Genomic DNA, 15014 nt, shown 5'->3' with positions numbered 1-15014 from the left:
ATTTAGGACTGATGGCTGTCAATTTAACTGACTTACTGAGAGTTCATAGGATATGTAGCACTATAACAGATGCAGAAGGAAGAAAACTGATGAGTTCAGTTTAAAGTGCAAAGTGGAGGAATGACAATCATGTGTAAATAATGACTATTTTTATTTTACTTGTTGAATAAATACATTTTTATTTATTGGAAATATAAAGTCTTAATTCCTGCCTCTTCATTTTCTCCCACCCAAGATTACAGAACCACAGAATCATTTCAATGTTTCATAGCAAATATTTTGGCTACTCTTTCATTAAAAATCTTAGCTCAGCTAAGATGATTAACGCTAGGCATGGCCTGGAGCTTCTTCACCAGTCCCTCCCAAATTGACGGGAATGAAATACTTTTAGTTTCACATACCCATTCTAACCTCAGGTCAGAGTACAATAAAAAAACACAACAAACAATCCTTTCCAGTCTGACTCTTCCCATCATACACATATCCCATTCCTTGTGTTCTGATTTAACTCCAGATTTCATAAGACTTTATGGTAGAATCAACACATCTGATATACTGTCCATGTCATCTTCCCTCTCTTTCTTCTATTGTTTAGTTCTATTTTTTTCTAATGTTAATACGAAAGGCATACAGAAAGGTTTATAAGATAGACGTGGAAATTCAGGACCAAGAGAATGAAGACAAATCAAATACCATAGCTGTGGGGGTAAACAGAGTTGCAATAATTATGTCCTGCACTTAGGTAATGAGTAAGTTCATATTATTGGATGGAAGACATAAGGAGTAACAGAGTGAAGAAGGCAGTAAGCTTGCAGCTGTGCAGACTGTGGTCAGGAATTTGTAGTTTATTTAATGGGTGGCACTCTGATGGTTTGGAGGGGGAATGTAGCGGTCATGTTAGCTTGCATGATAGACAACTCTGATAGAAATATATAAGAAAAATTGAAGGCAAGAAACCAGGAATCAGTTCTAGAAGCCCATATTAGTGACCTGCACAAAGGTTTCATTTGGTATTAGAGATTAGGCCTAGATCCAAAGGACTTTAAATGGGAATTTATTTATCAAACACTTATTAAGAAACTTCTATGTTCAAAACATAATGCTAAATGTTAGGCAGATACCACAATGAACAAAGCCATGCCCCTGTGATTGAAAGGTTCTCTGCTTTTCAAGGATACCATGGAGCTGGAGAAAGGGGATAGAAATAGGGCAAGTTAAAACCCCACAAAGCTCATAGTTTTTACCTAGATCAATCACTTTTTGAATAAACATTCTCTGGAATGCTGAAAGCCTTTGGTTAATTTTCAGAGTTCAGAAAACTGAAAAAAAATGGCTACAAAAGCATTTATTATGAAATTATGAAAGAATTTTTTTTTTGCCAGTTTCCCCATTGCTTTTATGGAGGAGTAAGTTTTCAGAGCTCCTTACTCTGCCTTTTTCACTGATAGCATACTTTATATGGTTATTATAACTGTTCAAAGTGGTCTTCATTAAAGCTTTCTGTTATTTGGTCAATTTTATTCTTAAGTCTTTGCTCTTTGGATCTATATGCATGCCTTGGGGCAGAGAGCCTGTTGGGGACAGTTACCAATCATAGGTTGGACTCCTTGAGTTCCATTTGGTACCTACAGTATAATGTGAAGAGAATAGAAAAAATGAATCTGGGAGAGTTAGATTGCAGAATGTCTAGAAGAAGAAAATTATGCTTAGGTTGACCTGAGAAACCAGATTCTGAAAAAATAAAGAAGGCCAAAATATAGAAAACATGTCACTGACATCAGCTTTCATGTTCCAGGTTCCATACTGCAAAAAGGTTCTAATCTAAATATGGGTTGTTACTACCAAGCCTAATTTCTGAGCTGAAACCAGTGAAGATGGTTTTTGTTTGTTTGTTTCTTTGTTTTGTTTTGTTTTGTTTTTCTGCCAAGATTTAGGATGTAATTCTCAGTCTTGCTGTTTCTCATGATTGAATTTTAGACTTTGGGAAAAACTGAATGTTATAATGTATAGCACAGGCCTACAAAAATGAAAAAGGAATGTCAATTTTCTTTTAAGAAAGTAGGAAGAGGATTGAAATATATGACAGTATCATATATCTGATTATAAGAAAAGAGTCCATGTTGAAATTTATGAAAGTATCATAGTATGGTCTTTGATCTGATTTTATTAACTATTTGTTTTTTCTATAATTTTCATTATTTTCTTTTATTTGTTACAATTCAGAAACTATGTTTTTTATTTCATTAGTGTGTGTTGATAAATAATTCTAATTAGAACACATGATAGAATATCTTCATATGAAGAAAAGGTCTCCATCTAAATTAGTATTGCATATGGCTAGGAACCTATTATTTTAACCCATAGTTACTGAATATCATTCACATATTCCCTTCCTGCTGTTTGGTGAAAGTGTAGGTGGGACCATGGGATTTAAAAGGGTAAGTAAATGATTATCAGAAAGCTCTGGACAAATCCTTTGCCTCATGGTACGTTTTAACAGACAGAAAGGACTAGCCCACCTTCTCCCTCCAATTCTGTGTCCTCCCCCAGAGAACCACAAAGCAGGCTTGGCAAAGGTGACTCAGAAGTAGACTTTTCAGATAGATATATTTTTTATGCAGCAGCTACAATTCTATTCTTCCAAGCAATAAAGTATGTAAGTATCAAAGGAGCAGGATAAATTGGGGGGGGAGGGTTGGACAAAAAATAAAGTTTATTCTTCCTTTTGAATTTCTGCAGAAAAACTCTCAGATATAAAGAAAAGAAACAGATGATTCAATGATTAGAAATTTTGGAAAAAGTTATATAAATTCTTGACCCTAGGTAATAACTAAATGCCTAACCTTTCTTGACTTTACAGAGAACAGAACCTCCTACAAAATTGCTTGCAAGAGAAAGTATGTATCATAAAATCCATTGACAAAGTAACATTTTTATGGTACTTTCTAATGTATCATAATAGAAAAAAAACTGTGAATCAAATAATGAGTAATCATCTATTGATATTAGTCAATCTCTTTGACTTTTTTTCTTTAAAGTTTACTTTCAGTTAATTCTTAAATTTTGCAGTGATCTAAAGTTCTTATCAAAAATAATGCTGGCCCTTCAGGAAGAAGTCTCATGGGCATAGAAATGTGTGGAATGACATTAAAGGACCTAGCCATCATAATAGCATCAAATACACAAACTCATTTTATCATGGGAAGCCATTAGGTGACATGGCTTTGAAGACTTGGCTGGTGAGCTGGGATGCCTGGGTCTGGCTCTGGCCATTTTACTGAGAAGTGACCTGGTCACCTAAGAATGTCACATAAAAAAGTACCTGGTCACTTATGAGCTGAGACTTGGAACAGGCAGATAAGATGGTCCAACTTACAAAGCCCAACTTTGGAACTAAGACCAGTCAGGAAAGACAAAGGTGTTGGAGAACAACACATACTCTGACATACTTTTTCACATGGACACTTATTCAAGTCATAGAATGTGTAGCAAATATAAAAGCTTTGATTCAAGGGAATATTTCTCAGTTTAATATTAAAATGGAAAGCAACTGAAAACTAGTTTCTAATTACTACATTTCACCACATAGAAAACTTTAGGAATATCTCTCTTTCATATATCAAACTTGGAAACTTTCACACTTAGCCTTAGAGTAACAATGTAGATTTTTTTTAGTAAGAAAAATAATATATATTGAATGTCTTACTTTATATTTGCTATAGTAGATTAGAACAACTGCTTTTTCTGTTAAATTTTAGATTTTATTTTTAAAATGTTTGATTTAGGATGTCATTATATAAAACAAGTATTTTACAACATATGCTGTCATCCAAAATGTTTTCAAACCACTAGCCATTGTACAATAAAGGAAAAAATACATTAGGAGACTTGTGAATTACAGCAAGATAGAATTGCTTTTCCTAAGGTGCCTCCAAACACTCTAAAATGTGTACGGAAAGAGTATGTTACGTAGGTGTTAAATTTTCTTTGAATGTTTCCTTGAAATGTGAATATTTCCATGTTAATTTAAGGTAATATTTTGGGTATGAACAGCCCCATTATAGGAATCATATTGTTTAACCTGGTGCCTGTATACCAGCCTTCCAGGTTTTGCTGCCAATTACTCATATTTACAGCCTTTATGTCTTAAGAATAATAACAATTTAAAAACAGACTACTCGTTTATTATAGGCAAAAGGATTTTTGCAAGCCCAAAATTCATTTTCAGTAAATAAGAAGTGGTTTATAGAATTCTACAGATGCACTGTTTCTACTTTTGGTCCAGTTCTACTTTTAATCATATTGCTGTGACATCACCAATGACTGCTAAGAAAATGGTTTTCCAAATCTGGTCACTGGGTTTCTATTTCTGGCTCAAAAAGGAATTCAATTTCCCTACCCTTGTTCCTTGCTCCTGATTCTTTTAAACCCCAGTCTAGGGGGGCCCTTTGTTGCCTCTTAACTAATTTGTTCCTTCATTTCACCATCATCTCTCAGCCTTCCTATCCAAAACAGTTTGCACTGATACTCTTTTGTTGACTACAAAGCCAGTCAGTCTCCATAAGCATTAACTTTTTTGTTGCCTATTAAATAACTTTTAATAGCTGCACTTATTTCCATATATACAAATCATAGGTTCACCTCTGCAGCAGAGAATCAGAAGAAGAGATGGCTTATTTTTCATCCTTACCTCTTAGCTAGACAGATGCCTCTGAAGGCACCCAAACATTTTGACCACATCTGTTTTGAGAAATACTTTGTAATAAATAATCTGGCATATTATTAAATAATATCATTGGGTTGTAGACAGTGTTTCTTCTTGCCAAAAATTGCATTTCTTTGGCTAGACAGCAATTTGGTGATTTTTTTTTCTATTTTTACCAAAAAGTCATTTATCTCAGCAACAAATGTTGGGGAAAAACAACAAAAAAGTTGGAGGGAATATGAATCAAACAGAAACTTATAAAAACTATTTTACTATAGTACAGAGTAAACCAACTTGAAAGTAATCTGAAATTCTAAATAAATTCTTTACTATGTTCTCTTTATAACCCATATGATGGTATCCAGTTAGGGACTGTTTGATGTAAAAAATTAAATGTTACCCTCTGTCCCAGAATAGAGTAAGTTGTTACATTATTTTCTCTTCATTCCTGCTTGCCTCTTTTCCAGGTAACTTCTGAAGAACTGAATAGTATAATTCAGAATATAATGACCTGGGTTGTAGCTACAGTGACCAGTATATTATACCCAGCCATCACAAAGTATGAAGAAAGGTTGCGAACTAAAGCTTATCCAGTGTCTGATGACTCCATCCTCTCTTCAGAGAGTTCAAGTTTCTGTAGCACATGCAGTGAAGAGTTTACATATGGAAGCTACACATCTGCAACAACTAAAACATTTCAGAGAGAGCCCTGTGCATTTACAGTTGACCTATCAGTAAGGCGACCAACTACACCTTTAAAACCACCTTCTGCCCACGTGGAAAGAACAATTGTGGGTAAAACATATCACGTGGAAGGACAATCTGTATCATCTGAACTCAAATATAATAAAACTAGTATGACATGTGCATATCCTAAGCTCAGAACTTGTAAATCTGATAGTCACCTTTTAGCATCATTTGAAACAGGCACAAAAAAATCTAAGGATGCCACCACTGAAACAGATGGCTTAGAGAGTCCACTGTTTCCTGATCAAAAAGCAAAAGCCATGAATGAAATGAAGAATTTAAAGAATGTTTTTGTTAACTTTAAATGTCACTTAAAAGGGGAAACTGAATTGATTTTAGAAAGTATTTTTCAAGAAATAATGTCTGATTTAACGCAGGCCATTCCTTCTATTTCTTCTGTTACTACTGAGGTTTTTGTTGACCAAAGTGAACCTGAAAAAGGAGACTTGCTTTCCAATGTTGATATCTGCTCAGCAGCTTCAGAGATTGTGGAGAATATGCTCGAGAAGCTACAGTCTGCAGTTGAGAAAAAATGTGTTGAGATATTTTCACAAGAAGACCTGCCAGTTAACATTAAACCAAGCTTACCACCCAGTAAAGAATATCTCAGTCCATCAAATGGAAAATCTTTAAAAGCTTCACTGCCTTATAATTTGGAACCCATGTGTGATATTGCTGAAGATATGGTACATGCCATTTTAGAAAAGCTGATGACTCTTGCATCTTGTAAGCAAAATGAACTTCCTTATCTTGAAGATGCAATTAAACTTTCTGATCAGCAACCTATGACAGACCCAACATACATGTCCCTCAAAAGAGACAACAAAAAAAAATGTAGTCCTGAACCTGATGCAGCTAATTTGATTGTTAAAGATCAAATACAAAATTTAATGTCAAATATTTTTTCCCAGTCCTCTTTGGTTGGATATATAGAGGAAGCAATCAGCACTATACTAGAATATGTACAAACTGAACTTAATAATGAGAGACTTACTGCATCTGAAGAAACAGTAGTACTCCTTCAGCTTCTTGATGATATCGTCACTCAGCTACATCAGGAGCCAGTAAAAGCAGATGTTCAAAAATGCAGACACTCTAGACCAATAAATCTTTCTGACACTGAAGAAAGGTACAGACTTACTGGCACTAGATTATCTAATGGTCCTAGGTCTAGAGGATCATTTCCACCTATTAATGTTCCTGGCATGGTCCTTTATTCTGAAGATGATAATGAAGAAATAGACAAAATTGTGAAAAATGTGCTTGATTCATCTTTCAAAGATGAAAAGCTAAAATCACAGAAACAAGTTCCTGAGAATTGGTTTACAAAAGGAAACACCAGTTTTGAATATAAAAGAAATAGGAAACCACCTGCAAATGCTGCTTCTCGAAGAAGCAGAGTTGCATTTTGTGATGGGGGATTAAAGACTGAGCTACCATCTTTTAATAATAAAGAAATTTTAAAGGGAAAACCCTGTTTGAATAGAGACATTTTGATTTTCAGCCAAGATCAAAAGCATCACATACAAAAGGCTTCAGAAAACATAGTTAAAAGTATTTTAACAGAAATGCTCAAGGACCTATCTTCTGTTCCACCTGGTCACTTAGACAATAAAACTGGCAAAGAAGCTTCAGTTCTTGTTTCAGAAAAATCTCAAGGACTGTCACATCAAGAATGGATGGACCAGATGTTCTCTGTGTCAGAAATTAGTGCAATGGCTCAAGAAATAACAGATGCTATGTTAAATATACTTCATAAGGCTTCAAGCTGCATTCCCAATATCACCAAAGGTTCCATTTCATCATCAGTTCAAACTTCTCTAGGTAGTTCTGATACTCCACACCTGGTCAAAGAAACACCAAATAAAAAGTCATTAAAAGTATGGTTTGACAGTGAAAAGAAAGTGAAATATTTATCTTCATTCAATGTAGATCCTGCAAAACCTTCTGTGTTAAAATCTGAAAAAAGTGAACCTCAACCTATAGATGACATTACTGATAAGATCATTAATACAGTGTTTAAAAGGCTGAAGTCATTCCTTTGTCCAAAATTGCAAATGGGCTTCAAACCTTCAGTTGTGGAGCAATCTTCATTACAATCTCAACTTAGTACTTATACAACTAAAGTGGTAAACATTGTTTTGCGTGCTATCCAGAATGAACTAGAACTCAATAAGAGAAGCCTAAACTGTAGGGAAATAGATCATACCAAGTCCCTTACAGGTAAAGGGTTTTTTGCTGACACTGATAAATTAGAATCTCTTGTCTCAATTATGGAATCTCCATTATTAACTTGTATTTGTGAAATGTTATCAAGTGGACATTATGATCAAAGCACTATATCACTCCCTTCAGATAAGCCAAAGCCTGCAACTTCATATGGATCTGACAATGTTGATAAACAAAATGGTTTGCCAAGTAGGCAGGATAAAAAATCTTTTCACAAATATTTGGCTACTCCATGTGCTCTCCATAGTGTTGTAAATGGAAAAGATCTCAAAGACAATGCTAGATTGCAAGTGTTAGACAGTATTGGGGAAACACTGTATGAAATGTTATGTAAGCTCATAGGAGCCCATCAACACCATCAGCCATCTTATAGTAAACTAAACAGAGGAAAGAATGAAAATCCCAAAATGGCTACTACACTGCAGTCTAATATTCAGTGCATTTCCAAAACAATTTTTGAATACATCCTTGCAAAATTATGTAGTGTTGATATAGATACCAGTTTTGCAAGTTCTGGATTTAAAGCCGTTTCAGAGTCTCTTGATATCGACAACTTATCATTTGCTTCAATTATTGAGGAAATGGCCAAATGCACTAACATAATCTCCAGCATAGTTTCCAGGATGATTCAGGAGGGTAATAAAGAGATGACAAAAAATAAAGAAAAAACTATTGCTCCCGTGACCTCCAAAACAGGGAGCACAAAAGAAATACATCCACATGAACTGAAAGCTCTAGCTTCAGATATTCTAAATATGGTTTTTGCTAAACTGGAAGGGTTTGCTAAGGGAAATTTAGAAACTCTGGGTTCTATTACTTATGGAAATGAAGAAAGCAATAAGATAGACTTGGAATATGAAAGTCCCAGTATTTTCACAGACACACATGAGGAACTATTGCAGTCTGCTTTATACATGAATGCAAAGAAGATATCAAGTACTATTTTGAAAGCTATTCAAACAGAATTAAATATGAACTCATTAGATTTGAGGACAAGTGTAAATACCCCACCACCTGAGAAACAAATGCTTAAGAATATAGTCAATTTAATTTTAGATGCAGTATCCTCAAATATGTTTAATGAAACTGAATCTGAAAAGGAAGGCACTGAAACTTATCGATACAGGCCAACCTATGGAAATTTTCTTCCTGGAGGAGCTGAATCAGATTCATTTCTAGAAGATGTCTCACATACAGAGAAAGAATTCACTGGGGAGAGAACATTACTAAAAGAAGAAGCTAAATCAGATTCTCTTAAACAATGGGTTCTAGAAAAAACCTTAAACAAAATTGAAGTGAAACTCAAAGAACCACAGAAATCTCCAGTTGTTCCCATTATAAGAAACATTTTGAATGAAATTTTTCAAAATGCTTTGGTCAATCAATTAAATGTGCTTTCTCTCTCCCACTCTCATTTAAGTGGCATCGTTCACAATGTTGATGAGCCAATTCCTCAAACATCTGTTCAATTTATAGATAAAATGATAGGTCCTTTAGTATCTGAAGCAGATGTAATCATAGTGGCAGATGATGTTGTTAGAACTGTATTTCATAAACTTTACTTGGCTGCTATGCTGGAAAGAAATACAAGTGAAAATTGGTATAAAACCATCACCTTTAGAGCAAATGTTTCTTTACATGAAAGCACCCATGGAGGGAAGTCCTCTGTTACTGTGCTAGACAAGAACCCATTTACTCTTAAGTCCAGATTCAATGTTGACAAACAGGCCAAAGTCAATGTAGTTGAAGATATTGTACAGGCAGTATTAACAAATTTAGAGACTTTTGCTACTTCCAAAGTCAAATCTCTCTTTTGTCCCCAAATCAACTTTACTGTTCCAATGGCTTTACCTATTCAGCAGGATAAAAGTGCCTTAAGCAAAGCATTATCAGCCAAAGATTTGTATTCTGATGATCAATTGTCCTCTTGCTCAGTGGATCATATTACATCAGAAAAGACCAACTCAGTGTGTCAACTCTCTTTGAATAAATTAAATACATATGCAACAGAAGTGGCTAGAAAAATTTTACAAGGAATCAAACATGAATTAGATAAAGAAAGGGAAAGTCCTTCTTTAACTCACAACATTGTGATTTCTGAAAGTATTCCAAGTCAAGTTGTTAACACAGTGTTAGATATTGTATCATCTAAAGGCAAATGTGACAAAAACAATTCTGAGAAAGAGATTAATTCAGATCAACAAGAAGGTATTATTGAAAAGCTGTTTAATAAGACTGAATATAGAAAAGTGCTTCAGTTTCAAATACAAGGTATCATTGAAGGTATCTTATGTGATATTTATGAAAAAACACTGTATCAAAATAATCTATCATGTGCCACATCCACTCTGAAATATAGCATAACTGGGAAACATTCTGGAGCAAATTCTGAAATATTCATCAAGGATGCAAATAAAATTATTCCCAAACTTTCAGTTCCTAAATCAGATGTCATTTTGATATCTAATGATATAGTGGATATTGTTCTTCATAATCTCAGTTCTGCTGTCATGCTTAGCATAAATGCAAAAAATCCTACTTCTGCAAGATGGCCCCTGATCTTTGGTGACATATTTTCAAAAGCAGAGTATCAACAGCCTCCTCTTGTGGGGTCAAAAAGTGAAAGAAAAACAGAGTATTTGCCATCCTCAAGAAGTCTGAAATCAGTTTATGCTGATGATTGTCAGATAACTATAGTAGAGAAAGAAGATGCCAAGAAATCTCCTGACCCATGTGAGGAAAATGCTAACTTCATTACTAAAAATATTTTCAGTCGGTTAGAAGCTTTTGCCACAGAAAGAATAGATTCCTTAATTACTCTTGCTTTCCAGTCTAAAGAAAAGTCAATTGCTAGCCTGGAACTGGAAAATTATAAACAAGATGATAGCATCTTTCATGAATCAAGCCAAGGGGAATCAAATGTGAATGTCCTGAAAACATCCACTAAAACAATCCTTAGCCAAGAGCTCCCAGATTCCACTTTTGCAAGTTATAAAGAAAATCTTCAGTCCACAATTCATCTCTCACAAGCTAGTCTTAAGGAATATGCAGACATCATTGCCAGTGCCATTTTGAAACTTATTAAAAATGACTTAGACTTAGAAATTCAAAAGATGTATCCATATCCAAACAACATTTCATTCCAAGAAAATATCATTGTGAGTGGAATTGTCAACAGTATTTTAAAGAGTTTATATGATAAAAGATCTGCAAAGGAAATTAGTGTTTACTCAAAAGACAATCCTAAATTATTTTCACAACTAACTGTATCAAATGAAATATCGCTGGGACAAAGAGAGCAGGAAAAAAACAAATTATCTCCGTTTTCAAAATATCCACTGGAACAAAACCAAATAACATTGGAAAAAGAAAGCCAGAGAATTGTTTTGAAAGAAATATTTATTAGAAAAAGAGAATCAAGACAAAAAGAAAAGACTGCATTGCTCAGTGCAGTGGAGGAAGTTTTAACTAAAGTGCATCAAAGAATAATGGGAATCATAGGCCATTTGCCTCCATTTAATGAAATCCCCCACTTAATATCTAATTCTAAAATTAAAACATCAGACATAACACAAAAAAACTTCTTTCAATCACAGATTAACAGCGTAGCAAAGGACATAGTTGAAAGTGTTTTGGGGAAAATGTACTCTATAGTTGTTACATCATTAAATGAAAGTAACAAAAAAGTAGAAGCATCTGACAACAATGATACCTTGTCTAAGAAAGCAGCCTGCATCAAAGAAACTAAACAACCAGGAAAAGGAAGTAATCCCCCCAGAGATGTGATACCACAGGTTTATTCTCATGCAGGCAATCGAAATGTCTCTCTATTAGAAAACAAATTTTTGCAGTATTCACCACTGCAAGTGGGGAAGGATTTAGTCCAAATGGTTCTTAATAAGATTATAAATTTTGCCTCAATCTATCTAGAAGAGACTTTGTCCCCAGAAAGTTGTTCTGATGAGTTGCAACCTGTAAAGCCACACAGTTCTAAAGTGAGCTCTAAGGGCAGCCCTAAACCAGATTTTAAAACAAGTTTAAAAGCAAGATCAAAAGTTACTTCTTTGCCTAAATTTAGAACAAAGTCACACCTAGGACCTACTGGTGCTAAGGTCAAAAGCAAGACCAAGTTAGGTCCTGGAAAGAAGACTCCAAAAGACAGCCAGTCCAAGACTACCACTGAGCTGCCACACACACTATCAACAGGAGATGCCAAAAATTTACTGGAAATGAGATTGTCCACTTCAGAACTAAAAATGTATGCCAGAGATATAATAAGTAGTATCCTGGAAACAATTGTGAAAGAATTTGAAAAGGTGAAGCAAACTAAAGCAATGATAAACGTTAAAGCTTTACCATCCGATCAAATCATGGCAGCAAATACAATAGTTAATACAGTTTTGCAAGGACTATATGCAACAAGTAACCACAATTTGGCTTATCCAATCAAATTCTCACATGTGGAAGATCTCAAACTTTCACAGGGGAATTCAGATGCAGAGTATCTTGCCAAACCACAAGCATGTTTTTACTTGGAAAATGTTTCTTCACAGCTTGAACAGATTTTTCCTAAAGAAGGTATATTTAAAAAAATGTTTGACAAATGGCAAGCAGAATCAAATGATATGGAAAATGAAAAGTCTAAGCTAATGATGATAGCTGAAAATGTTTTGACTAAAATTCCAATAAAAGCAAAAGAATTAGAATATTCTCTTTCACTTTTAGATTTGCCGCAACTTGAGGATTATGAAAGCAGGTGCTATAATCATTTCCAAGGAGCTTCTCCTAGAGTTGAAGATACCAAAGCACAAATTAATATGTTTGGAAGGGAAATTGTTGAAATGCTATTTGAAAAATTACAGCTGTGTTTTTTGTCCCAAGTTCCCTCCCCAGATAGGAGAGAAACACTAGCAAGTAGGAAAGAATATATTGGTATTAAAAGTAAGTATGATTTGCCAATCAAGGACATCCTCAGCAGTGTACCAATATATAACACAAATACAGTAGACCAAATTTGTTTGGGCTCCAGCAACCAAATTGTTCAAGAAATTATAGAAAGGGTTTTAAACATTTTAGAGTCATTTGTAGACTTGCAGTTTAAAATTATCTCCAAATATGAGTTTTCTGAAATAGTGAAAATGCCTATAGAAAACTTTTCTCCTCTCCAACAGAGACTATCAAACAAAACGATGTTGCCAAAATTACAACCACTGAAAAAGTTTTCTGATGAACCCAATTCAAATACTATTACTTCCAAGGAAAACATAGAGAATACCCTTCTACAGATTCACTCATTCCATTCAGAATTACTTACATGTGCTATTAATATTGTCAGTGACATGCTAAGTATAATTAAGAACAAGCTAGACAAAGAAATAAGCCAAGTGGAACCATCTTCAATTAGCACATTGAAAGAGACTGTTATAGCAAGTGAGATCATTGGCACACTGATGGACCAGTGTACTCATATCAACAACCTTCCAAACAAAAGTTTGTTCCAAGGAGCAGAAAATACCTACATTGTTAGTCAGGTTGAATTAGGAACTAATATGAAAATGCCCACATCAAAGTTAAAGGAAGTTGGTTTTGGGAATAATCCTTCACAAATCAGTGTACCTGGTTTTGTGTGTTATTCAGAGGAAAATACAAAAAAAAAGTATAGGGCTTCATCAAACTTACCCTCATATGCCAGAGCCTCTGTAGAAGATACAATTAAAAGTTCAGAGCCAATGGAAAGGCTTGATTCAGAAAATATACCATCATGCTTTAAAAGTGAAGTACAAGACTACAGTCCAAGGGAATCGAACTTTGGCCATTTTGACCAAATCATGCAAGGAAATAGCTCTCTCTCCAAAGGCAGTGTCTTACAAAAACTATTTAAGAAAGCAAATGAGTCCACAGAAGCAGCATTAAAGCAAGTCATGTCATTCATAGAAATAGGAAAAGGTGAAAATCCAAGAGTATTTCATTATGAAACTCTAAAACTAGTTGAGTCAAACCAAATTCAGACAACTGTTTCTCCAATCAAAATATGTTTAGCTGCAGAAAATATTGTCAATACTGTTCTGTCAAGCTATGGTTTTCCAAGTCAACGACACATTAATGAAAACATGGAAACAATGAAACCATTTTTCCTATCAAAGCAAAACCCTTGGTCCGTACTATCTGGAGGACAAAAGAATGAGGAGAAAAGTTTGCTTGGAATGTGGGACAAAAAAATAAGCTGTATACCTGAAGAAGAAAATAAAAAACCTGAAGCCATCACAGAAGATTTTTCTTTATTGCAAAAATGGGAAAGTAAGAGATCCCCAAATGGAAAGGCTCTGAAGGAAATTAAAGTCATTGCTTTTGCTGATCATGAACTGGGTCCAAAGGAAATTCATTTGGTAGCAAGACATATCTCCACATCCGTGGTCACATATTTCAAGAATTTTGAAACTAGAGGTAAGCAAGAAATAATCTACTTTAAAAGTTGGGATAACTTAGAAAAAATAGATATTTTTAAAGCCCTCCTATCCAAGGAGCTGAATTTACTGTTTTTTTTTATTTATTTTTTTTTCTGAAAATAGCCTTGGAAGTGGAGTATTTAATAACTTCTTAACATATCAGGATACAAAAAAAAAAGTTTAACATTCAAATGATTTGAATCTGAACAAGCTGTTGATCAGTTTTCCATAACTACAGATGAGAGAAAATGGCATTACTTTAAAGCAGAGGATTTTGGTTGAGTATGAGATAGACGCTCCAAAGAGTTTTTAAAGTTTTTATGCATGACTTCTTTATAATCATGCCAAATATACAGTTAATTGATTGAAGGTTAGTGATTTATCTTTTCAAGGTGAACAGTTGAATTCTTTGCCATCTTTAGTCACAATGTATAAGAACAGTGATGTTAACCATTTGTTTTGATTGTATTCCAGTATTCTTAAATTCCTTAAAATCTAAACATATCCTCACAAAGTTATTTTCACTCTTTTCTAAGAGGTTGAATCATATGTAAGAACCATTTTTTATATATCAAAACCTGTTGATTCTTGGCAGTTTCATTATTGGCAATATTCCAATAATGCTAGAGTACCCCTGAACTGGATCAATAATTCCAGTTACCAGTAATTAATTGCTATAATACCAGCTGAGATACATCACTTGCCAATCATTCAAACAGGAAAACATATCCTACCAGTCTTACCCACTTGCATAGGGGGGTCATTCTTCATCCTTAAAACTGGCATTCTTTCAAGATGGATAGCTGTGTGTCTGCAATTTTCAAGTTCATAAACAGACTTTCTCCAAACATAGCCTAACTAAACTTAGAGAATTATAAAGAAAAACA

The 15014-nt window shown here is 34.4% G+C and overlaps 1 protein-coding gene across 6 annotated transcripts in view; it reads left to right on the top strand.

Annotated features, from left to right (window-relative positions):
* FSIP2 (fibrous sheath interacting protein 2) overlaps window positions 1-15014 on the top strand; it is a 103856-nt gene that overhangs the window by 45769 nt on the left and 43073 nt on the right. For all 6 annotated transcript variants that reach the window (XR_012374989.1, XM_073881538.1, XM_073881533.1 and 3 more), the window contains 2 exons: window positions 2861-2897; window positions 5173-14125. Coding sequence is in view for 5 of the 6 variants with exons in the window: in XM_073881538.1 (XP_073737639.1) it covers window positions 2861-2897; window positions 5173-14125 (8990 nt within the window). In the remaining variant the exon portion in view is untranslated. The remainder of the gene's footprint in view (window positions 1-2860; window positions 2898-5172; window positions 14126-15014) is intronic.

Source organism: Callorhinus ursinus, unplaced genomic scaffold, assembly GCF_003265705.2.
Source record: "Callorhinus ursinus isolate GAN/ISIS: 27379988/994484 unplaced genomic scaffold, GSC_fseal_2.0 scaffold2, whole genome shotgun sequence".
NCBI classification, from domain to species: Eukaryota; Metazoa; Chordata; class Mammalia; order Carnivora; family Otariidae; genus Callorhinus; species Callorhinus ursinus.
The sequence above is the reverse complement of the archived record's forward strand: the minus strand, read 5'-3'. Positions and strand labels throughout refer to the sequence as shown.